Source organism: Diceros bicornis, chromosome 39, assembly GCF_020826845.1.
Source record: "Diceros bicornis minor isolate mBicDic1 chromosome 39, mDicBic1.mat.cur, whole genome shotgun sequence".
NCBI lineage: Eukaryota > Metazoa > Chordata > Mammalia > Perissodactyla > Rhinocerotidae > Diceros > Diceros bicornis.
The window spans coordinates 7,894,621-7,921,773 of record NC_080778.1 but is presented as its reverse complement, the minus strand read 5'-3'; the positions used below and the strand labels follow the sequence as shown (position 1 = coordinate 7,921,773).

Genomic DNA, 27,153 nt, shown 5'->3' with positions numbered 1-27,153 from the left:
CATGTGTGCTTTCCAGAAAACACTACTTTTATAACCAGAATATGAAATTTCTTGATGCTACCACTAGTAATTTATTGGACTTAATTTTTCACAAAAGCTACACATATTACAATGGTGATGCATTTGTCCTATTCTTAAGACTGTGTTTATAACATTTATTGCATTTCTGTATTTGCAAAATATTATATACTTAATGTTGAAGATCTGAAAAACACAGAAACCACAATGCAAAAAAATCCCACAATCCAAAGATAACAATTTTGGGGTCTACTTCCTGAAATTTTTATATATATAAATGGTACCTAACGCTATCTAGTTTTCAGTTATGGTAACTAAGCTCTTACGTGAATACTTAAAACAAAATGTTTTTTTTTTTTAAACAGTTTTTTTAATTTATTTTTTTTGTGTGTGTGAGGAAGATCAGCCTTGAGCTAACATCCATGCTAATCCTCTTTTTGCTGAGGAAGACCGGCTCTGAGCTAACATCTATCACCAATCCTCCTCCTTTTGTTTTTCCCCCAAATCCCCAGTAGATAGTTGTATGTCATAGTTGCACATCCTTCTAGTTGCTGTATGTGGGACATGGCCTCAGCATGGCCGGAGAAGCAGTGCGTCGGTGCGCACCCAGGATCCGAACCCGAGCCACCAGTAGCGGAGCGCGAGCACTTAACCGCTAAGACACGGGGCCAGCCCAAAATCTTTCTTAACTATTAAAGAATTCACATATATTTATCAGTCTTAGGTCATTAATGTTAATCACTCTGTTATCATTGCTTAAGCCCCCCTCCAAAAAAATCATGTCACCTCCAGAAACCTGAACTCAAATGACATCACCACCCCTTCTCTAACTTTACCAGCATAATCGGCATTCTATTGGGTATAAAATGATTAAATTGGCTGCAGAAGCCAGAAGGGATTTTTTAAATAAATTTATACACGAAGAATTGTGACAACCATGATTGGATCCAATAGAGAAGTTCCTTAGATGTTAGGCTCCAAACAAGAACTATTCCAGAACTTCTCCCTGACCCCCAAAATAGAGTTATAAAATGTGCTGCAGTACCCAGTAATTGCCATGGTATAAAGGCAAGCATATACACCTAGTGTAAAACTCTAGCATTACATACTGAGAATAAGATTATTTGGTGACTTCCTTGAAATCAAGCTGATAGAAAAAAAATCAATACATTTGACAGTAACTTTGCAGGTGGTGAGAAATCGAAGTTGCCACACACACACACAAAAATGGACAGTGAAGAAAGAAGAAAACTCTAGAGAGGGTGACAATGAAGGAAGAAATCCCCCTATCTATCACTGGCTGGGCATTTCACCAATTCCTAAATGAATAAGAATGGGAAGGAACTATCAGACCTCCACTGTATTTTATTTTCTGTTTGCCTGATATAATTAGGTCTAAATTTACCGCACAGTAAAACATATACAATTCCTATCGGATACTATTAATTCAGGCATCTTCATTTAAAAACATCTTTAGGGGGCCGGTCCGGGGGTGCAAGCGGTTGGGTGTGCGTGCTCGGCTGTGGTGGCCCGGGGTTCGCCGGTTTGGATCCCGGGCGCGCACCGACGCACCGCTTGTTAGGCCACGCTGTGGTGGCGTCCCATATAAAGTGGAGGAAGATGGGCACGGATGTTAGCCCAGGGCCAGTCTTCCTCAGCAAAAAAGAGGAGGATTGGCATCGGATGTTAGCTCAGGGCTGGTCTTCCTCACACACACACAAAAGTAATAAAATTAAAAAAATAAAAACATCTTTAGATACTGTCACACATAAACATCCAAACTTGGTGGATGCCTACTGACTTGGGCAGTCTACATTTGCTTGTGGTCAGCAGTCCAGATAAGCAACAACTCATAGAATACCGCCTCAGTTGTGCTTCAGTCTGTACCTCTCACTCCCCAAGGATGGGCCAGAGAGCTGGAAACAACAAGCCAGAGTCCAAGGGTAGAGAGAAGCATGCTAAAGCATGAATTCTTCCTCTTAAATAGTTCTCCAGGCAGTGGGCCCAACTGTTGCCCTATCCACCAGCCAACCCAGAGTCCTCACTCCCCAAAGCTCTTGCTCAGGGAAAATATTATCATCAGGACCAGATTCCTCTGAAAACAAAATGCACAGGCTGGGCCTACAAATAGTTTTCCTGCAGACAACTCCCCGTCTAGCGGGGAGGGCCATGGTGGCTCCCAGGCTGTGGAGTCAGGCCACTTCTGTCAGGACCCTCAGAAACCCTTTAAGCCCAATGGTCAAGCCCTGTGGAAGCAAGGAAACAGCTCACCATTTAATTATTCAGACAACAGCTGCTCCTGTGAACTGAAGAACAAAATGTTATAATTCCAGCTTCTGAGAAAATTGAGGGATGTGAGGAAGAAAAAACAAGAGGGAAAGGAAAAGAGGGAGTGCAGGTGGATGCTCCAGCCACAGGTTGCTTGATCTCAGAAACACAGACATTATAAACTCTCAGTCCTATTTCTCTACATTATTAACACAGAGGGAGTTTCAGGCATCTAATTCCTATCTTTCCATGTTCTGGAAAACGGATCCACTCTGAACAACAAGCTTAAAAAATTACTATGCAGTTACAAAAGCTTCATCTCAGGTCATCTTATTTATGCACTGAAACTCCAAAAACATTTAATAATAGCAATAACTAGCACATCCATCAATTATATAGATAAATAATGAAAATGTCTCAATTGGAATACCAATATTAGTTCCCTAATCACTATTTTTTTTTCCTAATTTGATGAGGGTGGGTGGGGGTTTGAGGGATGGGTAAGGTTGCTATATATCGTATACAGAGATTTTTCTCTCTTCCAATGTTAAGGGCTCTAATGTTACCCTTTATGGAGGACCCTGTTCAAGTCTTACAGTAAAAGTAAATCGGAGAAATCATCAATAACCCATCAGTACTCTTAAAAATACAAACATTTGTCCAAGGATGGTCTCAATATACAGCCAGGCATGTAAGTTATGCAGATATTAAAAAGGAAGAAACTCTACTCTGCACTATTCTAGGTCACTCAGTAGCTCTAGCTATAGCAACACTGTTTTCTCCACTTACAAAAGTATAAATAGAAACCTAAGTATCATGTGCCACTTATCAAAGGAGATACAAATTATTTTTGAAACACAAATAAATTTAAAACTTTAGCAACATGAAAAAAAAAGGCATACGTGTCAATGAGAGACAGTAATACGTCCTATAAAGATAAGAACATTTTTTTTAGAAATATGGCCCTTGATGAGAGATGAGTTAATGACATATGAGATCACTGTCACCATTCCTACCCCACGACTGTCCTTTCACTCTCAGTGGAAGATCATCTCCCACTTGAGAGAGAAAAAGGAGCCATTAACAGTTACCTGGACTTCTTGGCACTATTGCATATACTACAGTTTTCCATTACGGCCATAGACATCCTTCTAAAATATAATCCGTTCATAATGCTCTCCTGTATACAATGGTTCAATGACTCCTCCTTGCCACCAAATGAAAAGCCACTCTCCTTGACATTGCTCGCATACTGTGCCCTTTTAGACTGGTGCCAGACTACTCCTCCAGCCTCCACCTCACCACATGCCTTTCATTCCATTCTTCCCGCTCCCCTCCATGCCACAGCTCATGTCTCTTCCTGGATCTAGAATGCTGCCTTCATCTGGTTAATTCCCACTTATCCTTCAGGGCAACTCAAATGGCTCCTCTAGAAAGAGTGGATCCACCAGTCTCTGTTAGCTGCCCTCTCCAGGGCTTCCCTGTATAAACCTGTATCATGGTACTTACCATTAAGGATTTCAAACCTTTATTTTTCTGTACACCTTCTACACTACGAGCAAGCACCTGACAAATAGTAGTTGCTAAAATCTGGGTTGATTCTAAAGGAGGAACTAATTGCTTCAGATAGAGAAGTGTGAGAGGTGACACAGGTGGAGATCTTAAGGAAAACTTCATATAAAGCTGGTGTCATTTGAAGGATGAGCAGTAGTTTCCAGATGTACTATGGAGAGGAAGGGCATTCAAAGCCGAGAGAACAACATGAAAAATCGTGTGTGTGTGAGTTTCTATCTACACATATCTTTCTAACTACTCTGCTTCTGTTGGAGAAAGGGTGGAATCCTTACCCCAAATACGTGTCTTATCAGTCCAACTAGATCACAGACTCCTCGGGGACAAATGGTCTCTCATATTTCTTTGTGTCCCTTTCCCACAGGCCATATATACACCCCCCGGCCAGCAACACCTGATCCAGTACCTTAGAACGAACTAACACTGAAATCATTATTGTGAATTGAAATACCTATTAATCCAAGGAAGAAAGTTTTCTATTTAGTGAAAACAGATATTTGAACTGGCCTGGTGAAAGTCCTAGTTCATGAGGACACATAGGAGTGGGGGAAATAGTAATCTGGGTTAAAAGGAATTGCAGTACGATGTTCTCCTATAGGGTGAAATAAACAAGCCAGGAAGGTGAGCTGCAACATAAAGCAGCCGGCTGTCACATAAATCTTTCTTTAATATTACAAAACTTAAGAGAGAAACCATTCAGATTACTACAAAGAAACATTTAAAATGAGCTCATTAAATGCAAATTAAAACAGAAACACTGAATAAGCACTGGGCCACAATTAAAGGCTGAAGAAACAGCAGGTAGGAAACAATTTCCATTGATCAAAGATCTAAAAGCTAACAGAATCAAGTATTCTACACTGTAACTGCTTTCATGAATATGAAGCATTTCAAAGTAGAGAGAACTTTTTTTTTTGCATTTTTCAAAGAAGCTTTGGAGGTAGAAATGCATTTGCATATCTTAATACAAAGTACTTTCACTGTATCATTTTCAAGCAATGAAGCTATGAGGTTTCAAAAAAATGCAGACTTCAAAAAAAAAAAATCCTTAGAAATAGTTCCAAAACTGAAAAGGGCATAAGGTCATCATTTTAGAGCTTTTGGACCCAAAGAAGAACTGTACATAATTACATGAAATGTTCTATGCCAAAATTTAGTAGAACTTCTTTGTGGCACAACTGTATCTCATCATCAACAGAAGCTTTTAGAGCCTACCCCGGGTACTCAGACGCAGGGTCACTCTTCATCTCAAATTATTGAAATAGAAGGGAAAGTAGCAGTACACAGTACATTCAACTAGAAATATAAATTCTGAGACCTTAACATTCACCACATACGAGCTTTAAAACAAATATGCAGATTTGTGGGCAAAGAGTAAACTTAGACTGTACATTCCTGATGGCAGGGCATCTTTTTCTGTTTTATTCACTAGTGTATCCCTGGCACCTGGAGCAGCACTGGGCACATAGTAGGTGCTCAATTATTAGATATGCTTTTGTGAAAATAAAGCATTATCAAATGAAAAGTGGCAGGTTTTTTCTTCATAAGTTCATTTTAAAAATTAAAATATACTGCTTTTCATCTATCAGAAAGGCAAAAGTAAAAATAGTTTATGGTACACAAGGGGGAAATGGGCACTCTTATAAACACTGTCAGGAAGGGCAGAGCCAACAAGGACAACACACTTTGTGCAGTTTGTGCACTGCTCAGAGGCACTAAACCTAGGGTGAGGCAGAGGGGGAGAGGGGAAACCCAGCAGGTGCTCTGCTGGTGAAAGCTGAGTCAGTCCTGGGAGGGATGTCTTTTTGTAATTTTTCAGCCCACAGAGAGAGGGCAGCTCTTTGCTACCTTGTTGTGGTAGACAGGAGTATAAAATAGGGCAACTTATTTGAGAACAATTTGGAAATACCTAGTAAAATTCAAAATCTACAAACCCTTTGACTAAAAAATCCACCCAGAAACTGTAATAAGATTTTTACTTTACATATATACTTAAACATTCAAATAAAATGATACGGACACAAACATACCTGATGATAGCAATTGTCTGTAAACCTACTAAACGCTCATTTATTGAAGAGTATTTGCATAATTTGTGTATATCCAGAAAATAAAACACTAGGCGGGAATTACTGTGAGGTGGATCTGTACATGCAGATATACGAGTTTTCTAAGAGATGTTAAGTTAAACGACGTACAAAACAGACTATGTTCTAATTATTGTTTTTTTTTTTAACTCAATCACAAACCTTTTTAAAGAATAAGACATTGAATTTGAATTTCAATATTGGCAACATTGTTGTATAAATATCCATGCACTTTAATATCTGATACTACTCAAATACCTGAATCCAGTTCTGCAGGACATTTAGAATATACCTCAAATATCACTACTAAAATTCAATTTTAAATACAAAGAATTGCTAATTTTAAAAAAGGGTGAAATAAATTTTAATAGAGGTGTCCAAAATTACATTTTTCTAAGTTGAATTTTCTTAAGCTTTTCTATTTTGCTTTACATTATCCTCAAGTCCTTCTCCACACTTCTCACAAAGTTATAGTTTTTCATCGACTTCAATTAGATTATGTTTCTGTAGCTGTCTGGGTCAGGGCATTTAACATATCAATCATAATCCAAGTGGGGAATGTAAGTACTTTGGAAACAGTCTCCGTGCCAAGAAGGAATCCCGGGTTTTAAGAAAGTAAAAGGAAGGTAATTTTATTGGTAGTGAGGTAATAGTCAATCTCCTTTACTCCTATTCCACTGAGAAACCCATTTTTGTTTTTCCTCAAAAGTGATGGAAGATTCAAATAAAGTAGAAGAGTACTATTTGCATTAACGAGGGTGTAGCAATTAAAGAGAGCACAGGCATGAAAGGGGCAAGTATGAGTAGCACGCATGTCTTTAGCAGAAAAAACTATCCCCAGATACATGTGTATTTGTTCTCCAGCTTATCACTGCGCAGAGACTATCACATCTTTCTTGGCTCTAAAGTTTAGTTGCGGAAACAGGAAACCCATCCCTCTAAGATGTCCCTTCACTTGCTTCCACTTTCACTAACCTTTACCATTATTCAACACAACCAAGTCCAAAACTGGCAGTTAATATTTTTATTAAAATATGCCCACCAACAGAATTGGGCAATGCAACTAGTTGTATAAAATAATGTATTGCACACTGTCCACATGGTTTTATATGGAAGGTACTTGTCCTGGGAAGGGGCATGGATTTAATTATTTATGTTGTAACACACATTTATCTGCACTATGTAAAACAACAGCTGGAGTATGGGAAAGAATGCCTTTTAAATCCACCTCATATTCTCCATGTCATTACTAGACATCGTCTAATCAACCACACCGTACTCTTCCTTCTTGTGGCCCTAAATCCCAAATAAAAACTAAACTGCCTAAACATATTTCCTCCTAATAAAGTTATTCATATAATCATTTATTAGAATTTAGAATTATGATGATTTTTAGATTTTTTTTTTCTTAAATATTTCTTTCTTTATTTATTGTGTGTGTGGGGGGAAGAGCAGCCCTGAGCTAACATCTGCCAATCCTCCTCATTTTGCCGAGGAAGACTGGCCCTGGGCTAACATCCGTGCCCATCTTCCTTCGCTTTATATGGGACGCCGCCACAGCATGGCCTGACAAGCGGTGCGTCGGTGCGCACCCGGGATCTGAACCCGAGTCGCCAGCAGCAAAGCGCGTACACTTAACCGCTATGCCACGGGGCCGGCCCCTGATTTTTAGATCTTTAAGTTCCTGTCTTCTTTATATAGCTTTACCATAAATGTTTCTTTTAAAATTATTCATGCATTACATTAAGTTGAATTAAAATTTGTGCAATTGTCTTTAAAATAAGGTATAGACTATTTTTTCCTATAAAATAGTGATAGTATGGATTTTGAAAAACTTCTACTTGGTTTTCTGATTCAGATCAGATTTGTGTTTACAAGTGGATCTTGTGTAACTGCCACCTAAAAAGGTTCAAAAGATTCCTAAATATTTACACATTTTTATTAATTTGACAGCTTTCAAAAGTCATTCACCAAAAGTTATACCAGGCTAGAAAGGTAAGAAAAGTTGGACATCTTTAGGTTTTATCATTGCCGCAAAGACAGTGTCAGTTAACTGGCATGATTCTCCTAGTTACAGGTAGAATGTTTTACATTTTAACATTATTTTCATAAATAAAAGATTTAAGAAGAGTTTATCAGTGCATACAAACTTACATATTTTAAAAATCCACCTCTCATCTTTCTGGACAAACCACATCTGACTTCAGATGCACTCGCTGCAATCAAAAGTGTTTTGTAAGTGGCGCCTGTCAAGAATAATCCTAAAATAAACTCACTAAATCTTCAATGCATAATCTAAAACAAGTCTCTGTCATAATAAACTCCAAACTAGCAATGTTTTCTAATCATATTGTGCATTTCCACTAATTTTCAGAGATAATCCCTAAAATAACTTTTGGTTTAACAACCCTGGAAGAGAGGAACTTTGCTAATCTTATACATCACAGTGCTTATAAACAATTCTAGTAGCCACTTCCAAAGCTTTATTCACAAAAATGCACCTAGGTTATTTTGTGTTTGGAAAAAAAAAAAAAAAAAAAAAAACTTTTGCATAGTGAATTAATGATTCACTATGCAAAAGGTTTAACCCTTGCTATGATTTACTCTTAATCGTTCATCTCAGACCTTCAATGAGAGATTTAAAAGAAAAAATCGCAGGGAGCAAGAAGTTTAAATCCACCTGCAGGAATTTCTTTTGATGACAACCATCATCACCAGGTACCTTCCATTAGAGTCAATGCTTCGCTAGGGTCTCCCTTAAAGAATCCTACAGACAGTGGGTCCCAATCTGTCCTAAACTGGAAGACACCGACCAAGTCTCCCTGAGGGATGGAAATGGGGGCGGACAGGAAGGCCTTCCCACGGACCCCCACAGGTCTGACTGAGCAGTGCACTCGCCGTGGGATAGTGGAACCCAGCGTCCACCTGGGGAGGAGCACCCCAGGGTCCCTCGCCAGGTTGTCTTCAGTGGGAAGCTTGTCACAGCAGGGGCGGGGTGGGGGCTTAGAACACACACTGGGCGGGCACTGGGAAGCCGCCGGCGCGGGCAGAGGACGGCGCGGACGCTGCCGCCCTGCCCTTGACAGTTGGCACTGGCAGGCACCCTGGGGTCCCCGTCGGCCGAGGCCCGGCGTGGCGCCACGGCTGGGCGCGGGACGGCGCAGAGAGGCTGTACCTGGCAGGCACCCACGTACCGATCATGGTCACTGGGCAGGTGGAGGCTGCCGGACAGGGCGAGGACTACCAGGGCACCGAAGCCCACCCGCGCCTTCCACCAGCGGCGCTCCGGGGTTAAATCGTCCAAGACTCCCCTCCCTGTGCCCAGCCGTAGGAATGCGCAAGCGCGAACGGCGCGCAGCCCGGGGCTTTCTGGGAGTCGTAGTTTTAATGCGTAGTTTCTCCTCACCCCCGCCCGCCTCCCGCCGCCTGCCGCCCGTCGGGACTGAGGCCCAGGAAACGTACGTCACGGGGGGCGGGACCATTCGGCCGCCGTGTTGACGCGTCGCTTAGCAACCGGGAGGCTAACCTTTAGAAGCTTGTTGCAGCTCAAGCCACGGTCCAGCCCTCTTCCCGCCCCTCCCCTCCCCTCAACTCCCTTCACCTAGGAGCTGCCAAACATCTGGATCAACCTGGGCACTACGAGGGGGTTGAAGTTCTACCATTAACGCGCCTTTTTACATTTTTTCCCGACCTCCTTCTCACATCCGTAAAACCCACTGACTCTTTTACTACACGTTTTATGAGAACAAGACATTTTCTAGGAAGATGGTGGCAGAAAAAGAGACCTTGAGCTTAAACAAATGCCTAGACAAGATGCCGAAGAGGACCAAGCTGCTGGCACAACAGCCGCTGCCGGTGCACCAGCCTCACTCCCGGGTTTCTGAGGGCTTCACAGTCAAAGCCATGATGAAAAACTCAGTCGTAAGTGATCTTTCTAAACTGAATGCACTCGCTCCGAATCAGATTGTAGAGGCTGGCTGGCCCTAGGATGGATTCGGAGCCCATGTCCTGGGTGGTCTTTGCCAAAAATGGCAATTATTCAGCCAGTAGCAGATGGTGCCCAACAGAGTGTGGAGGTCCAGGATAGGTTGTTAGAAAGGATCTTGGACAAGTGATGTACTATACCCATTTATAAGCACCTTCCTAATAACTCATGGTTTCTAGACCACCGCACATCACTCTTAAACTATTTACACAAAGAAGAAAGATCCACTTTGCTTGTTGATTCCTAAACTAGCCCAGTCAGCAAAAAGCCTCATTGAAAGTGAGTTCTTAGAAATCCTAAATTCTCTTGTAAAATTTTACATGTGCTGATGTACAGCTGGAAACATAAATATTAAATAATCTACAATAGGAAATCTCATTAATTCAGCCTAGGAAATTTTAGAATATCCTAGCATTTACTCTAAGGGCACTGTTTCTCACAAAAAGAAAACAGCAGGTTAGAGTACTGAAAGACACCTGAATATGAAGTCTATTTCCAGATAGACCTTTTAAACTGCTAATTTTAAACAAGCCAAGCTTCACTTCAAGTATCTCTGTTACTACAATTCGTATTTCATTTCTATTTTTTGTGGTAGTAAAAAGAAAATATTATCAATACCGTTGGGGGAAAAAGGTTTAAATTGCACACAAATAGTTTAGCTACATGCACGATAGGTATAGGAAAAAAAACAGCTTTAAATTTGGTATGCTAAACCAAGTTTTACCACGGGGTAAGCAGCTGTCTGGGAATGAGGTATTAAATAATAAATACAGCTTTCAAATTTGTGTAATTTACACTCTGGGAGGATCTGACTTATTGTATAGCAACTCATTATGTTAAATGAATAATGTTGCTTTCCAGTGTCACGTTATTTGTTTTACGTAAATGTTGTAAACCTAATACCTTCTTTCTAAACCACATCCTTAAAACACATGAATGAAACATATTACTTCTAGACCACTAGGCCAGATTCCCATGTTGCTACACAAAATGATATTCTGGTTGTTGGAATGTGTCAGTTGATTTACAGTAGTTAAAATTTTTGGAAATAGAGTAAAACTTCTGCTTGTTGTAACTGCAGTCTTTCTCCCTGTATTTCACGTGAATAGGTGGTCATGAGAGCCAAGACGACTCATTTATCAGCAATACAATGTATCATAACCTTAAAGCTAATTATTTGCTTTTCTTCTAAACAGAGTTTATAATTATAATTTTAGTGATTTTTTTCAATGTTATACTTTTTCAAAGACGTAAAAAAATTGGTCACATTCTTCCTCTTTTTTTTTAAACTCATGTTCATAATCATGTTTATTTTTTTTAAAACATAGCCTTATACTTAAAATCATAATTCTGGAAAATCAAGTATTTCAGTATTGCCGAGTGTAACAAATATGCTTACAGGACTCAAAAAACCGTTGATTATGAAGCAGCCTTCTTTTTAAACAACTTATTTGAGATAAATTATCTTCTTATTGCCATATTTTTAAGGAAAATCCTGTAGTGTAATATCTATGTCTCCACTGGGATCCTCAAAATAGGATGTCATTCTTTCACTTCATTTAGTGGAAATCATAATTGTTAGAGACAAACATTACTCGTCCCCTCATTCATTCAATCAACAACACCTTTTTTTTTTTTAATCTAAACTAAGAACTTGCTAAGCACAACTTTGGGGTTTGGGACCAGCAAAATAGAGTTCCTGCCCTTAATACTCCAAGGAAAACCACCGCCAACAACAACACTAAAGTATTGACGAAAGAGAGATAAACAGTACTGTTTATGCAAACTAACTTCAGTGGTACAGGAAATAAAACCTTTCATTTTCATACCCAGTATTTACATTTCACTGTTTCTGTCTTCAACCGTATAAACCTTTCGGCATTATAAAGTCAAAATACCCCTCTTTCTTAAGGTTTATTTCTGTTAGAAAATAATATGCCAATCTCTAGCTTGTCTTAATTACAACCTCTTGTTTCAAAAGCGAAGCCCTAAACCATTTTTCTAGTATTGGGACTTGCCTTCAGTTCCTTCTTTCCAATACTTGCTAATTAAATGTCACCATTCTGGTGCTCCTCCACGAAAGACATATAGAACCATACCCTAAGGAGTTCTATGGAGATTCCCAATGTTTCTTTAAGAGTGCTGTAGTCATATAAGGCTACAAACTCGATCATAAACAGATTTGATCAGATGGGCTATGCAAGCAGAAATCTTTATTTAAACAGTCATAATCTATATATGACAATGCAAAATTAATTACAAAATAATGATAAATGTAAATGGCTGGTTATTTAAATTCCAATAGCATATGCTGTTCTTCAGTAGTAAGTAGTTCCTTTACTTCCTTGAAATTGTTGTTGCCTTCTGTAGTGGAAACAAGCAATGACACAAGTTCTGCAATCAGAGAATAATATTCAAATGTTTATTGTTATAATGTTTGACAGAAAAGAATGATAGGAGATATAGAATTTGAAGAGTTCATAGTTCCTTTTCCCTTTAAAGGCCTTGTTTGTGGCATGATAGAGCCCATAACCAGAAACCTGTAGCCCAGTGTTGTATTGACTTCATCTCAATAGACAGTAGATGCTTTCTGTGCTAATCTACCTTATCATAAAGCAAGTTTGAATATGAGCCAAAGGTTATGATGATAGAGAAGTTGACTTCAACTGAAGCTTTATATTATAGCTTTCCTTTTCAGTAGACGATAGATTTTTTTAAGCTCAAAGTTTATGGGAATGGGAGAAATAATACTGTAATATTTCTTTACTTATATAGAAACTTTTATACTTACGAATCATATCTTCATTCAACACATTGTGGTAATGGTTAATGTTTATGAACCATATATTAAGATATTGACTTGGCTGCTTTAACAGAGACCAAATAACAATAGCTTAACTAAGATGGAAGTTGTTTCTTTCATATATACAAGTCCAGGTTTGTAGATTATCCAGAAGGTTGGGCACTGCTTCCCCATGAGATAGATCCAGAGACATAGGAGCCTTGTATATTCTTGCTTTGTATCCTGTAGGATGATGCCGTGGGTCAAGGTGAGCTCACCACCACCAGGGTCAGATCCCTATCCTCAGGAAGGAGGAAAGAGGAAGCAGAGGGCTTCCTTTTATGGGCGTGACCCAAAACACAGCACCCACTTTCACTCGCATCCCACTGGCTAGAATTTAGTCACAGGCCTATATTTTCCCTTTTTGCAAAAGCCTTTGAAAGATTGACCCTTAGAACAACTCCAGACCTTCGTACCTGTTTCATCAGGAAAAGGGCTAAGCCAGTTGTGTAGTTCCAAAAGAGCATAGTCTCCAGCTCCTACTTCATGCAGGAGGAGAGAAAAATGGGTAAGGAGCAACCTGCAAGAAAAGGCAGGAAAAAATGGAGAGCAAGCAGCTTCCTTAGAAGGGCACATGCCAGAAGTTGCACTCCTCACTTGTGCTCAAATCCGTCACCAACACAGTCTATGGCCACATCTAGTTGGAGGAGAGGCTGGGAAATGTAGTCTCTGACTGGTAGCTCTGTGTCCAGCTAAAACTTGAAGTGTTTTATTACTGTAATAAAGGGAAGCTGGGGGATGATTAGAAGTGTCCACCACCAGTGCTAAATATTGCTAGTGAAGAAAAGGAGATAGACAAATAAAATAATTACAGTACAAATAAATACACATCTATGGTAAAGCCTACAAATACCTACTCTCGTACAGTGGAAATACTGCTGATGAAAGGACCAAGTGACAATAACCTGATGGAGGCCCTCATCACCATTTGTCCAGGTTTTTACAACATATCCAAACTGGTCTCTAGCCTCCATCCACCAATTGGTTGATTGCCTCAATCAGCTATTAGTACTGTTACACTCACCTTTCTGGTACCAAGTTCTCCTCTTATCGCTGCTGAAAGCTTTTGGAGTTCTTCAGTTCTTATAGAAAAAAATCATGGTACCTCCCAGGACCGGCAAGGCCTCTGTGATCTAACCCCATTCTGTGGTTTTAATTCAATCTCCCACTGTTCTCATTCGCTTCTGCCAAATTAAACTGCAACGCTTCATTAGTGTGATTTTGCTTACGTTGTTCCCTTTGCACCAATGCCCTTCTCCCTGCATATCCTTCCCAGCCCACACAAATTCCTTCCGTCATTAGGTAACAAATATCTACTGATCACTATGCCAAGCGCTGTTTTAGGTGCTGGGAATCGAGCAGTCTGGAAGAGGCAGAACGCATGCCTCAAGGAGCTTATACTTTTTCGGCCAGCTGAAAAGCCAGCTGCTTCAAGGTGGCTTCCCTAATTCTCCCTCTTTGTCAACCAAGATGGAAACTGATCCTGTTCATTGTTTTCTACTGTGTATCCCAGTTATTTATGCTCGTGGTTTATCTCCTCATGTAAATTCCCTGTGAGGGCAGAATCTGTGTCTAACTGGTTTTTTCATCCTAACCAGCACCTAATAGTGCACTCAATAAATATTTGATGGAGGACAGAAAGCAATTCTATCCTTTTTTCTTATCTCATCATCTCCCACTTTCTTGTTGCTATAATTGTTATCTGTCTCTAGTTTGGATTTCTTTTAACCACCCTCCTCTAAGTTAGGAGCCCAGAAGATCCCTTTAAAACTCAGCCAGATCATGACATTGCTCACCTCAAACCCTCAGGTGGCTGCTCATCTTAGAGTAAAAGCTGAAGTTCTTCCACTCCTACAAGGCCCTATGTAATCCAACTGCCATTTCTTCTTTATGCATATCTTTTAGTACTTTATCTTCCCACATTCTGTTCCATCCACAACAGTTTCCTCGAAGTTCCTTGAATATACCCATTTCCCCTTCCTTTTCCCTCTGCCTGAAATGCATTTCCCCCTACATATCACCATCTCTTGAGCCTTCAAATTTTTCTTCAAAAACTGACGTTTTAGTGAGGCCTTCCCTGACTATTTAAAATTTGACCTCTTAATAACCCCCTCGATCCCTGCTCCAGCACGCCCCTCTTCTTTCCCCATGTTTTTTATTTCTGTAGATACTTATCACTCTCTAATATTAGCTTAGTTTATCCTATGTCTTCTTCCACTACAAAATAAGCTCCTTGAGGGCAGGGAATTATTACTCTTTCACTCACTCCTGCATCTCTAGCTCTAGAAAAGTTACTGGCACGTAGTGGGTGCTATTTTTCTTTTGTCAAATGAATTAATGAATGACCATGTTTTATACCATAATTAGACAATCATCTTTGAATTAGCAGCTTCAAGAAAATGCAAATGGTGTTACAAACATACGATATGCAGAAATGAGAATAATTGACAAAAGTTTTATGCCATATTTTAATTCACTTGTTATAAAAGTTATACATGCTCATTGTAAAATGTTAAAGTGGTTTGGCTTAGAAAGCTTTTTCCTATCTCAGATTATGGGAAAAATTTTGACCTTTTTTTCCCTAGTCCTCTTATAATTTCAACATTTTATTTTAAAGCTTTGCTTCACTTTAATTCATTTTGGTTTAAGAAGTGAGGTAGACATTTTGATTTTTTTTTTTTCCAAATGGCCAGAAGGTTGTTACATTACCTTTTACATATAGTTAAACTAAATTATATAAAATATCTTCCTATTTGATATAAATGATCTATCAGTGCTGTGTGTATATTAATTACAGTAGCTTCATGCATGCTTCAATATACGATAGGGCTAGTCATCTCTATTCCATTTGGCTTTCCAAGCAATTCTGTGAGGAGGCAGGGCAGACTATTTTTTTTTTTTCATTTAGCATATAAATCTCAGACAATTTAATGTTTCGTTGTTGTGGTTTGGGACTTATTAAATGGCAGAGCAAGGAATGGAACCTATATTTCCAGATTTTTCTGACTCAGACCAGTCCTCTCTTGATCACCTTTTTTTAAGACTTTGGTTGATACGTAATATGCAAACAGAAAATGCACATATCGTAAATGTATCACCTGATGAATATTAAACCACACACTGGGGTAGCTGGCACCCAGATCAGGAAGCAGTACCAACACCACAGAGCCCTTTCCAGGGTAATCTTATCCTGACTTCTGTCAACAGATTTGTGCTTATATTCATGGGATCATAAAGTATGCAGTTGTTTTGCATCTGGCTTCCGGGATCACTATTGTATTTGTGAGATTCACCCAAATTACTGCTGTAGGGGAAGAGGGAGAATCTCCCTCTGCCCTTTCCCTTAAGGTTCTTATGGCTGGCCAAATAATCAACCAGACAGGCTAGCAGGAGAAAATAATACCAAGTTTAATAACATGTATACATGGGAGAAACTCAGAAATGAGCAACTTGTCCCTCTGTCTAAGCTGCTTGCTTAAGTATTGCAGCTAAAGGCGAGGAGCGTGTTGGGGGTGGGTAGTGGCCTGAGACTTCAGAGGGCAGGAGGACAATTCTTTTTGGGGTCATCTATAGATAATGTGGTCAGGGAGAGGCAGAGTTTTTTGATAAAAGAGGCTTGGTGCCTTTGCTATTGTAACCTCTATCCTACGTTATCTTTATAGCCATCATGATAGAAGATCTGTTCCAGGAAGGAGCCACCATGTCAAATTCTTTAGGCAGTTAGTGGGGGAGGTCAAATGTCCCTCAGAGAAAACAATCAAGGTAAAGAGATAAATTTCAGGGTGGCCAAATCTTGATCTCCCACACTGCATATGATCGTAGATCTTCATACTTATTCCTGTATAGTATTTTCCTGTGGAAACGTTAACATAATTTATTCATCCGTTCCTCTGTTGATGAGTATTTGTGTGACTTCTAGGTTAAGACTGTTACAAATAGCACTACTAGGAAAATTCTAGTACTTTTTTTTGGAGAATATACGTATGAATGTCAGGGATATATACGTGGGATTCGCTGCATCCTAGAGTATGCGTATGTTTGCTTTAGTAACTATATCAAACCATTTTTCCATTTGATTTTTCAAATTTAAACTCCTGCCAGCTCTGTATGAGAGTACCATTTGCTCTATAGTCTCACCAATAATTGCTATTTTCTTTGTTTTGCGTTTCAGGTATTTTAGTGGGTATGTAATGTTATCTCGTGGATTTAATATTCATTTTTATTGTGACTAATGAAGTTGAGAACTTTTTTATATATTTATTGGCCATTTGGTTATCTTCTTTTGTGAAGTGTCTTTTCAAGACTTTTGCCTGTTTTTCTCTTGGCTTGATTAGGCTGATTTATTTGTAGTACTTTTTATTTTTCATATTCTATTCTAAATGATATCAGGCATTTGTAAAATATATATATTGCAAATACTGTTTCCCACTCTTTGAGTGTTCTTTCCATTCTCTTAATGGTGACTTTCATCCTTCTTTTTTTAAAATATACACTTTGTGGGAAAAAATAGTTATCTCAAACTTTTTATTTATGTATTTATTTATAATGTGTTCCTGAACCAATTTTAATAGTCTCACAATGAAATACACATACATTAAGACACAAGGCTTTGAAAATAAGCTGGAGTGATTGGAAACAAAATAGAACAAACAATAGTGAAACAATGAAATAAAATGTAATTAAAGTAGAAAGCCTATGCTAAAGAAAAGGAGAATCAGTTTTGCCATTCATAAGGGTCAGTATATTGATGAATGTTCAGATTTGATTCTAGCTTCTTGGCATCTGTTGCTGAAAGGAGAACATTACCTATATACTTATCATTATCACGAAAGAAGTAGCCTATCAATAGCTATAGGGAATTCAAGCTTTCTCTTCACTGAGTTCTCAGAGATATTGATCATGTAGCATTTTAAATACATACAACACACCATATCTACGTTTTTATTTCTTACAAGAAATACAGTAGCAAATTTCATCCATAAAAGATTTCATTAAGCATCAAGTAGGTGATATTAAAATGTATCTTGAGGAACTGGATTTTGCATGAGATTAAATTGACATTGTACATGGATGTAGGCTTTGGGTGGTTTGATCCAAGAACAGAATTCACAATACCTACAGGAGAGTGTTGATGGTATATTTTTTAGCTCTGATTGTTCTCAATTCATTTTATGACAGGAGCAAGAAGGCTGCTGTTTTATAAAGTGTAACAGAGGAAATATATGTGATGCTATGAGAAAGCACAGAGCCGAATGACCTGAAAGAGTCTAGGTCTGGGAAGGGTTCCCAGAGGGAATCTTGTTTGGTGAGATATAAAAGATGAGGGGGACCAAGGAGAAGAGTTAGGGACAGTGGGCAAAGGTTCAGAGACAAGACAGACCAGGCTTCCTGCTCTTTCAGTTTTCAATCTTTATTTCTGCTTTCTTTGCCAAAAATAATGTCATAAATTCTATTCATTATATACATGTTTAAAATTCTTTAAATTGTATATATTTTATAGGATATATATAAGCAAAGTATATATGTACTTTATGAGGAATATATATATATATGTTCATATATATACATTTGTATAGCTTGCATATTTCATTTGTATTGTAGGTAATTATAATACCCTATATGAAATTTTCTGGATTCCTTCTAACATGCTAGTGTTTTACATGTCATTACAAACTCCTCATAAGCATTTAAAAGACTTCATAAAATTCTATCCTCCGAATAGGCCCTCATTTACCTAGTCATTCACCCAGGTTGATTTCAGTTTTTTGCTATTATACATAATGTCAAAATGAATATTTTTACATGAATTTTGTTTTCTGTATTTTAAAGTACCACTTTGAAATACAATTTCTGAAGTAGAATTACTGAGTCAGAGATCTTAAGAATCTGGAGACTCCAGTGAAGGTGTGATTTCTACCACCTCCTGCAGTGCTTTACTCTGCCTGCTCCCCTCCCTCCTTGCGGCCTGAGGCACTGGGCCCTGGGCTTCTGAACACCTGGGGCCCTGCCTACCATCTGCCTCCCCACCTGCTGCATGTTGAGGGGATCAATACCTCAGCACCTCTGAAACCGGTTCATGATACATATTAGGAATGGGTTGGAAACATCTAAGGCTGTGGGTCTCAGGTTGCAAATTGGAATCACCTGAGGAGCTTAAAAAATACTGGGTCCCATCATCCCAGATTCTGATTTCATTGTTCTTATTTTTCTGGAGTTGATTTAATTAGTCTTTAATAGAGGTTCAGAACATTTGGGACATAGTATTATGGAAAGATCTCAAAAAACTATTTTGCAGATAGCTATTCAATTTTTCCAAAGACATGTTCTATTTCCTGCTGATTTGTGTTATTCTTTTTTTATATTATAGTTATACATAATACCGGAGATATTTGAGAGGAATTTTTGACCAATTTAACACAATTTTAATTATAACTCTGTAGTATGTTTATAAACTGGGGAGGCTAAACTCTCCTGTTAATTCATATCCATAAATGTTAACATTTTACCAGTTTAATCTTCCAGATGACCTTTTCATAATATGCAAAACTGAAACATCCGTTTGAAATTGCAATGACCATATGAACCACTTGGAAAAAATTGTCATGTTTTAATAGTGTCTTTGCTTGTCATAATATATTTTATCCCTTCATGTTTATAGGCAGATGTCTTCCTAATAAGTATATTTATATTTATTTTATATCCAACTCCTTTAAATCTAATATGTTCCCATTGAATCTCATATGTTTTATTATTATTATTATATTTTTTGTGAGGAAGATTCAGCCCTGAGCTAACATCCATGCTAATCATCCTCTTTTTGCTGAGGAAGACCGGCTCTGAGCTAACGTCTATTGCCAATCCTCCTCTTTTGTTTCCCCAAAGCCCCAGTAGATAGTTGTATGTCATAGTTGCACATCCTTCTAGTTGCTGTATGTGGGAGGTGGCCTCAGCATGGCCGGAGAAGCGGTGCATCAGTGCGCCCCCGGGGTTGGGAACCCAGGCCGCCAGTAGTGGAGCGCGAGCACTTAACAGCTAAGCCACAGGGTCGCCCTCATATGTTTTATTTTAATCATGTTTTCCCACATTTTGAAAAATGTAAATATACAAATAAGTTTTGAAAATAGTAAAATAGGTATGTGTTCATCTAGAATCATCTGCAGCCCTATTCCTTTTCCGTCCCTCCATCCTTCCATCCCCAGAGGTAACCAAGATCCTAAAGTTTATGTATGTCATTCCCAAATATATGTAGTGCATATATATATATGCATCCAGAATTTTGTAACAAGCGTATGTATAAATATATAATTAAAATTTGGAAATAGCTTTTCAGGTTGCCTTTTCACCTGGGTTATTCTGTTACAGTGCATGTTCTTGTAATCATGTTTAGCTCATATTTAACTCATAAATAGTGGAATGATATCAATATAAGTAGGAAGTTCATACGTAATTTTTCCCATGTTGTTAATATTTTGTGCCACCAAGTAAGAGTAGCTGAATGAAAAGTATACTAACACAGCCGAAGGCGACGTGACAATGGAATAATACAAAGTAATGCAGACGGTAGCCATTCCTCCTCGTTCTATTTGTCCACTTGCCCTTAGAAGCACTCAATGCAAGGCCATCTCCATCTTTCTACATCCTTACAACACCTCCTTTCATTATGTTCTTTAAAGGTACAGCACTATATTTACTCTGGCATTTCATTTCCAAGGGTTAGGAATTTGATATTTTTAACTGTGCTCATACGTTTTTATTTGAATGATTACTAAGTGCTTTGGTTACAAAGTTGCATAGATTTTTATGGGCTTCTTAAACATTATTTTTCTCACATACCTTGTTATTTCTAGTAAGCCATTTTGCAGAACAGTTGGTTTTCCAGGAATGCACGTCCTGTTATAGCAGAAATACTTGTAGGAAATGTGTTTACCTGCTATATCATATTCAATTGCATGAATAAGCCAGTTTGTTTAATTCGTTCTCTCACTGAGGAACTATTAGGTTTCTACATTGCAGGATCACAACATCCTTCTATAAGATTTCTTGTGCACATATGCCAAAGTTCACCAGATGTGGAATTGATGAGTAATGAGGTGTAGCTTCAACTGTAATAGAGTTTGTCAAGTTTCTTTCCAAAGTAGTATATACATATTTATACTGTTACCAACAGCTAATGAGAATTCTCCTAATCATCATTTGGTGATATCAGACTAAATATCATGCCAATTAGAAGGGTAAGAAATGATATCTTGTTTTAATTTTGCATTTGTCTGATAACTAGTAATATATTTTCTTTCATAGTTAATCATATGGGTTTCTTCCTCTGTAGTGTGCCTATCCTAGAATTTGCCCATTTTTCCTATTAGAATATCTGTCCTTTTCTTATTGATGTGTAGATGTTCTTTATATACTCTGAATATGGATATATTCTGGATAGGGACTCCACGTATTTTCTCCTAATCTGTTACTTTATAATTTTTTTTTGCATTTTCTTTGATGCACAGAAATTTTAAATTTAATTTTAAGTATTTATATTTATCAAATTCTTCCATTATGGTTTGTGTATTTTATGCCTAGTTTCAGAAATATTTTTTGATCCTGATATTTTAAGTTTTCTTGCATATGTTTTGTTCTTATACTGTTCACATATAGATTATTAATTATTCAGTCACTAATTCATTTTTTAAGATGAGAGGTAAGGCTTTAATTTGATCTATTCCATATAGAAAGCCACCCATCCAGTACCATTTATGAATAGTAACTGAGGACTCTCTATTCTGTCTTATTAGTCTAATTATCTATCTCTGAGCCAGCATCAGACTGTCTTAATTGTTGTAGCTTTATAAATCTTGATATTTGGTAAGGTGAGTTCTCCAAATTTGTTTTCATCCTCTTTGACATTCTTGGTCTCTTACCATCTTATTGGGATCTTAAGAAACTGTCAAGTTTCATGAAAATCCCTTTTGGGATTTTAATTAGAATTATATTAAGTGTACAGGATAATTTGGGGACAACAGCAATCTATTCTTAATTTGCTAAGCATTTTTTAAAAAATTGTGAGTAGTATTGAATTTTATAAAAGATACTTTCTGCATCTATTGAGATGATCATGAAGTTTTTCTCCTTCAGTCTGTTGATGTTAATATAATGTTAATACCATCTGATAGTCTAATGTTAAGTCATCCTTACATTCTTATACATGATTTAATCACGGTATGTTTAGTTTAAAAAACAAGTATAAATTATTGATATCTCTTTCATTTATCATTTTGAACAATTATTTTCATTATAAAAGGGAAAAATTCTTATGTAGAGTTTTAAGAAAAGATCTAAAAGAGGAAAAAAATCAAATCACTTTCACGAGAGTTAATCACTCTTGAATTATCCTCCAAAAGCATCACTACATGCTTTTTGTGTAAAATTGGAGTCTTATCATACATACATTGTTACTATATTTTAAATTGTACTATCTACCATTGTATTTTTACTGCTAATTTATTAATATTTTTCTTGATTAGACTTTTTTTTAAACATTTTTTTTTAATTTATTTTTCCCCCAAAGCCTCAGTAGATAGTTGTATGTCATAGTTGCACATCCTTCTAGCTGCTGTGTGCGGGACACGGCCTCAGCATGGTCTGAGAGGCGGTGCATCGGTGCGCACCTGGGATCTGAACCCCGGCCGCCAGCATCGGAGTGCGCGCACTTAACCGTTAAGCCTCGGGGCCAGCCCTTGATTAGACTTAACTTATGGTTTGTTTTGCTCTTTTTGTTTCTCTCTTCGTGTACTGTCTCTGGAATTTATATACTAATGCTTCTGATTTTGGTAACAACTTTCTTAATTCTACTCTTACATATTATTTTCTTTCTTATTAAAAAGTTTTACGGAGTTTTTAATTGGAATATTTATTTCATGTATTTCTTTTTAAATACCTTTATTTTTAATAGAGATTATTATTTGTGTTATTTAAAAAGATATATAATTGTATTTTTGCTTTCTACTTTTATATGGTTGTTATTTATGAGGGATTATTCTCCTCAGTGGTTGGGACTTTATGATCATGTTTTCATTGATTTTTTTTGTTAATAGATTTGTTGCTTGATGGTTTTGTAATTCGGTTTCTACAATTTTAGCTGCTTGGAATTTATTAAAGTTATTGGTCTAGATCATTTTTCAGAAAGGTTCTATGGAAACTTGAAAAAGACATTTTTGTCTATGAGTTATTTTGGATTGTTAATTGCAGATAACTGGTCTTAATGCAGAAGATTACAGAGACTATCTCTATGAAAGAATTGTTACTATTTAATAATATAATTCATGAATGATAAGGATTGGATCTGTCTTAAGCAAATCTGAAATAGGCAGATAAGTTTTGGTTTTCTTCCTATTTATTTCCTCTATCTCTATTTAATAGTCCATAAAACAGTAATTTCTCCTAGGTTATCTAAACTGTTTGAAGATTTAAAAAACAACTAACTGCTAAAAATCCACTTATTAAATGTACATGGCTATTGTGATTTGATCAGTAAGGAGAAAAATACAAAAGAAAACAAGTTACAAACAAGAATCAGAAAACAATGTGGAAAACTGCATCAACACGTATTATTTTCCTTCTCTTTAACTTTATCAGAGGACCTGTCAAATTCCTCAATTTAGGAGTTCTGAACATGACCTGATAATAGGTAGCAATCTTACTCATACTTACTTGAGGGACCTAGAATACTAGAACTTGTCTATAGTATTTCAATTATTTTATTTTCTGAAAAATATATATTTATATTTTCAATGTGCATATTTCCTATTTAATGCCATTAAAATGAAATTTTAAAAAGAGGATTCAGGAAGATCTGTTGTTTTTGATTCTGCTTCCTTAGTAAGAACTGACTTAAAAATCCATCTGCCACATTGAGGGGGTTGTGCAGACACATCATTGATCAGACAGTGACCTTCGTATTGAGGAGAAGCACACTGAAGTTTAATACATAGGGTGACCGCTGATTTTGTAGGACCTAGAAAGTGAGGCAGGAGACATTTACATTTAATGTTTGGTACCCAAGAATTGAAACTCTAAAGCATGTGTAAATTTACTCAGTTAGTCTGTGGTAGAGAAGAAGTGTTATGTTCAGGGAGAGATTTACCTTTCAAGTTTTCCATATACATCTAAGAATATAGCCTACAGGGCGGCCCGGTGGCTTAGCGGTTAAGTGCGCGCGCTCCGCTACTGGCGGCCTGGGTTCAGATCCCAGGCGTGCACCGATGCACCGCTTCTCCGGCCATGCTGAGGCCGCGTCCCACATACAGCAACTAGAAGCATGTGCAACTATGACATACAACTATCTACTGGGGCTTTGGGGAAGAAAAAAAAAAAGGAGGAGGATTGGCAATAGATGTTAGCTCAGAGCCGGTCTTCCTCACCAAAAAGGAGGAGGATTAGCACAGATGTTAGCTCAGGGCTGATCTCCCTCACAAATAAAAAAAAAAAAAGAATATAGCCTAAACAAAAATTTAAGATATCATTATCCATGAATTTGCTTATTTACCAAAGTTACTGTCATTTAGAAAAAAGCATGTGAATTGATTATATTATAAAGATAAGTATGTTGTATAAAAAATAATTTATATTTTAGAATTATCCTGCTGAACCAATTCAAGTCAAAGTCATTGATGTGGCATAGGCTAGAGAAAGTAAGGCTAGAAAAAATATGATTATATAATGCCAGATGAAATGAGTACGAGATAGATCATGGCTAACTACCTTCCTTTTGTGGTTTTTACTTAGAAGAGAATCCACAGAGAAATATATTTCATAGATTGTCTATTCTAAATTAAAATAGCTAAGAATAAACAGTCCCTGAGACGAACAGTGAATCCTTTACCAAATCTTCTGTGCCCTGGACTTTGTATTAAAGAACAGTTATTTTACATGATAAAATTATAACTTCATTTCAAAATTAAGTAAAATGACACACTGTTAAATGTTTTTGCATGAACATAAAATATTATTTGAATTTAGGAGTAAATAATGAAAACATTTTAGAAAAAGTTCATCAACTATAGCTTTTATAAGATAAAGTGTGAAGTATAAATGGCCAGCGTCTTATAATTCTTTGTCCCTGAGCCCCTCAACACTTTGTATGGTGTTCTAGATATTGGAGATGTTCAATTGTGTTTCTTTCTTTCTTTCTTTTTTTCTTTTTTTTTTTTGAGGAAGAGTAGCCCTGAGCTAACATCTGTTGCCAGTCCTCCTCTTTTTTGCTGGGCTAACGTCTGTGCCCATCTTCCTCTACTTTATATGGGATGCTGCCACAGCATGACTTGACAAGTGGTGTGTAGGTCTGCACCTGGGATCCAAACCTGTGAACCCCAGGCCACCGAAGCGGAGCGCATGAACCTAACCGTTGTGCCACTGGGCCAGCCCCATCTATCCAGTTTCTTGATTGTTTAATCCTAACTTATTTTGTGAAGGTAGTTCAACTGTGAATGTCCATCTACACCTGTTACACATTTCTTCCGTATTCATTATTCATAGAAAAAAATATCGGTGACTGATTGATGAAGAACCTCCTTATAGATAAAAAGACCCCTCTCTAGATCACATTTGGCCTTCTGTTTATATGAGTAAAAGCTAATTTGATTGATTTGAAACTTGTTAACTCTTGATACTTCGATAAAAATCAGAAATGGTATTTTAGATTAGGACCTGTAAAACCAAAGGAACCAAAAACCTTGGGAGGGGGGCCGGCCCAGTGGCTCAGGTGGTTGGGTGCGTGTGTTCCACTGTTGCGGCCCGGGGTTCGCTGGTTCGGACCTGTGTGCGCACCAACGTGCTGCTTGTCAGGCCATGCTGTGGTGGCTTCCCATATAAAGTGGAGGAAGATGGGCATGGATGTTAGCCCAGGGCCAATCTTCCTCACCAAAAAAAAAAAAAGGAGGATTGGCAGATGTTAGCACAGGGCTGATCTTCTCACAAAAAAAAAAAACCTTGGGAGGATCTCAAAGGCATGAATCAGCACCAATGCATTGAGTATATTGGACATGGTTTGAAATACCTCCAGTGAATTACATAGTACAAACACCAGGTTTATCCAGAGCTTTATCTGGCAAACCCAGAATCAACTAGATTGACTCAGCCAGAGTAGGACTTAAGGTGAGAGAGACCTGGGAGACAGTTAAGATTCAGCAGAGACAAACCCAAACCTATGGTTCCAAAGTAAATCAAGAATCAGCCAAAAAAGACTAGTAACTGGAGGCAGGAGCCTCAGAGAAGCCAAAAAGATAGTTAAAACTGTTAGACTCCTGTTAGGAGAAGCACAGGCTAATATCACCCTCTGGGAAGGGTGGAGAGCATTCTGCAATACAGATGTTAAGCAGGCTAAAAAATTATGTCTACTGCCAAGCTCACGTTGACAAGTTCAGTTACATATTAATTTCTACTGTTCTGTGAAATAGTTGGTTCGACTTGTTGATTTTACTCTGTTTTGTAACCACAGATCTCACTTTTATCCCTGTTCAGTCACCCACAAATAATGATAAGTGACATTTGTCGGTAAGGAGAGAGGGTTGGAGTGAATCTGCCGAAATTTATTAAAATATTGGAAAGCAAACTCAGACTTATGTTCAGTTTATAGTGGAAGAGCCATGTAATCTCTTTTCCATTGTCAATGGCTTTTCAAATTGAAAATTATTTCTTAAAGTATCAATGTGATACATGCACTGTGTTGATGCAAAGTTGTAGAGGATGGCTTATCAGCCGCATCCTAGACCTGCTCCCACTCCCCCAGGTGACGTTCCTTCAGGTCTACCACTTTTAACTATTTCTCGTTTTAAATATTTTAATATAGTTATTTCAAATCTGTAAATAATATGCTTGTACTATTATTTCTTTTCTTAAAAGAGCTGAATTGAGGTACCAACAATAAACAACATGTATTAAAGTATAGAACTGAATATGTTTTGACATTTGTATACAACTGTGAAGCCACCACAACAATCAAAATAATGAACTTATCCATGTTTCCTTGTGCCTCTTTGTAACTCCTCCCTGTCTCTCCTTCCCCGATCTCTAGTTAACCAATGATCTGCTTTCTGTCACTATAGATGAGTTTGCATTTTCTAGAATTTATATAAATAGAATTATATAGAATATACTCAATTTTTTCCCCTGGCTTCCTTTTCAGTCAGCATAATTATTTTCAAATGCATCCATGCTATTGCATGTATTGATACTTTATTCCTTTTTATTACTAGAAGTACTCCATTTGTAGGAATACAGCACAGTTGGTTTAACCACTCACTGTTGGTGGACATTTGGGTTGTTTCCAATGTATGGCTGTTAAAAGCAGCTGCTATGAACATTGGTGTGCAAGTCCTTGTCTGGAAGTGTGT

At 37.7% G+C, this 27,153-nt stretch overlaps 2 protein-coding genes across 2 annotated transcripts in view; one reads left to right on the top strand and one right to left on the bottom strand.

Moving 5' to 3' along the window:
- PRKN (parkin RBR E3 ubiquitin protein ligase) overlaps positions 1–9,240 on the bottom strand; it is a 1,229,863-nt gene extending 1,220,623 nt beyond the window's left edge. The window contains exon 1 of the mRNA XM_058534026.1: positions 9,140–9,240. Within this exon, the coding sequence (XP_058390009.1) occupies positions 9,140–9,146 (7 nt within the window). The 5' untranslated portion in view covers positions 9,147–9,240. The remainder of the gene's footprint in view (positions 1–9,139) is intronic.
- A 448-nt stretch (positions 9,241–9,688) lies between these two features.
- The window catches only part of PACRG (parkin coregulated), a 477,474-nt gene continuing 460,009 nt past the window's right edge, over positions 9,689–27,153 (top strand). Inside the window, exon 1 of the mRNA XM_058534025.1 lies at positions 9,689–9,866. Coding sequence (XP_058390008.1) covers positions 9,711–9,866 — 156 coding nt within the window. The 5' untranslated portion in view covers positions 9,689–9,710. The remainder of the gene's footprint in view (positions 9,867–27,153) is intronic.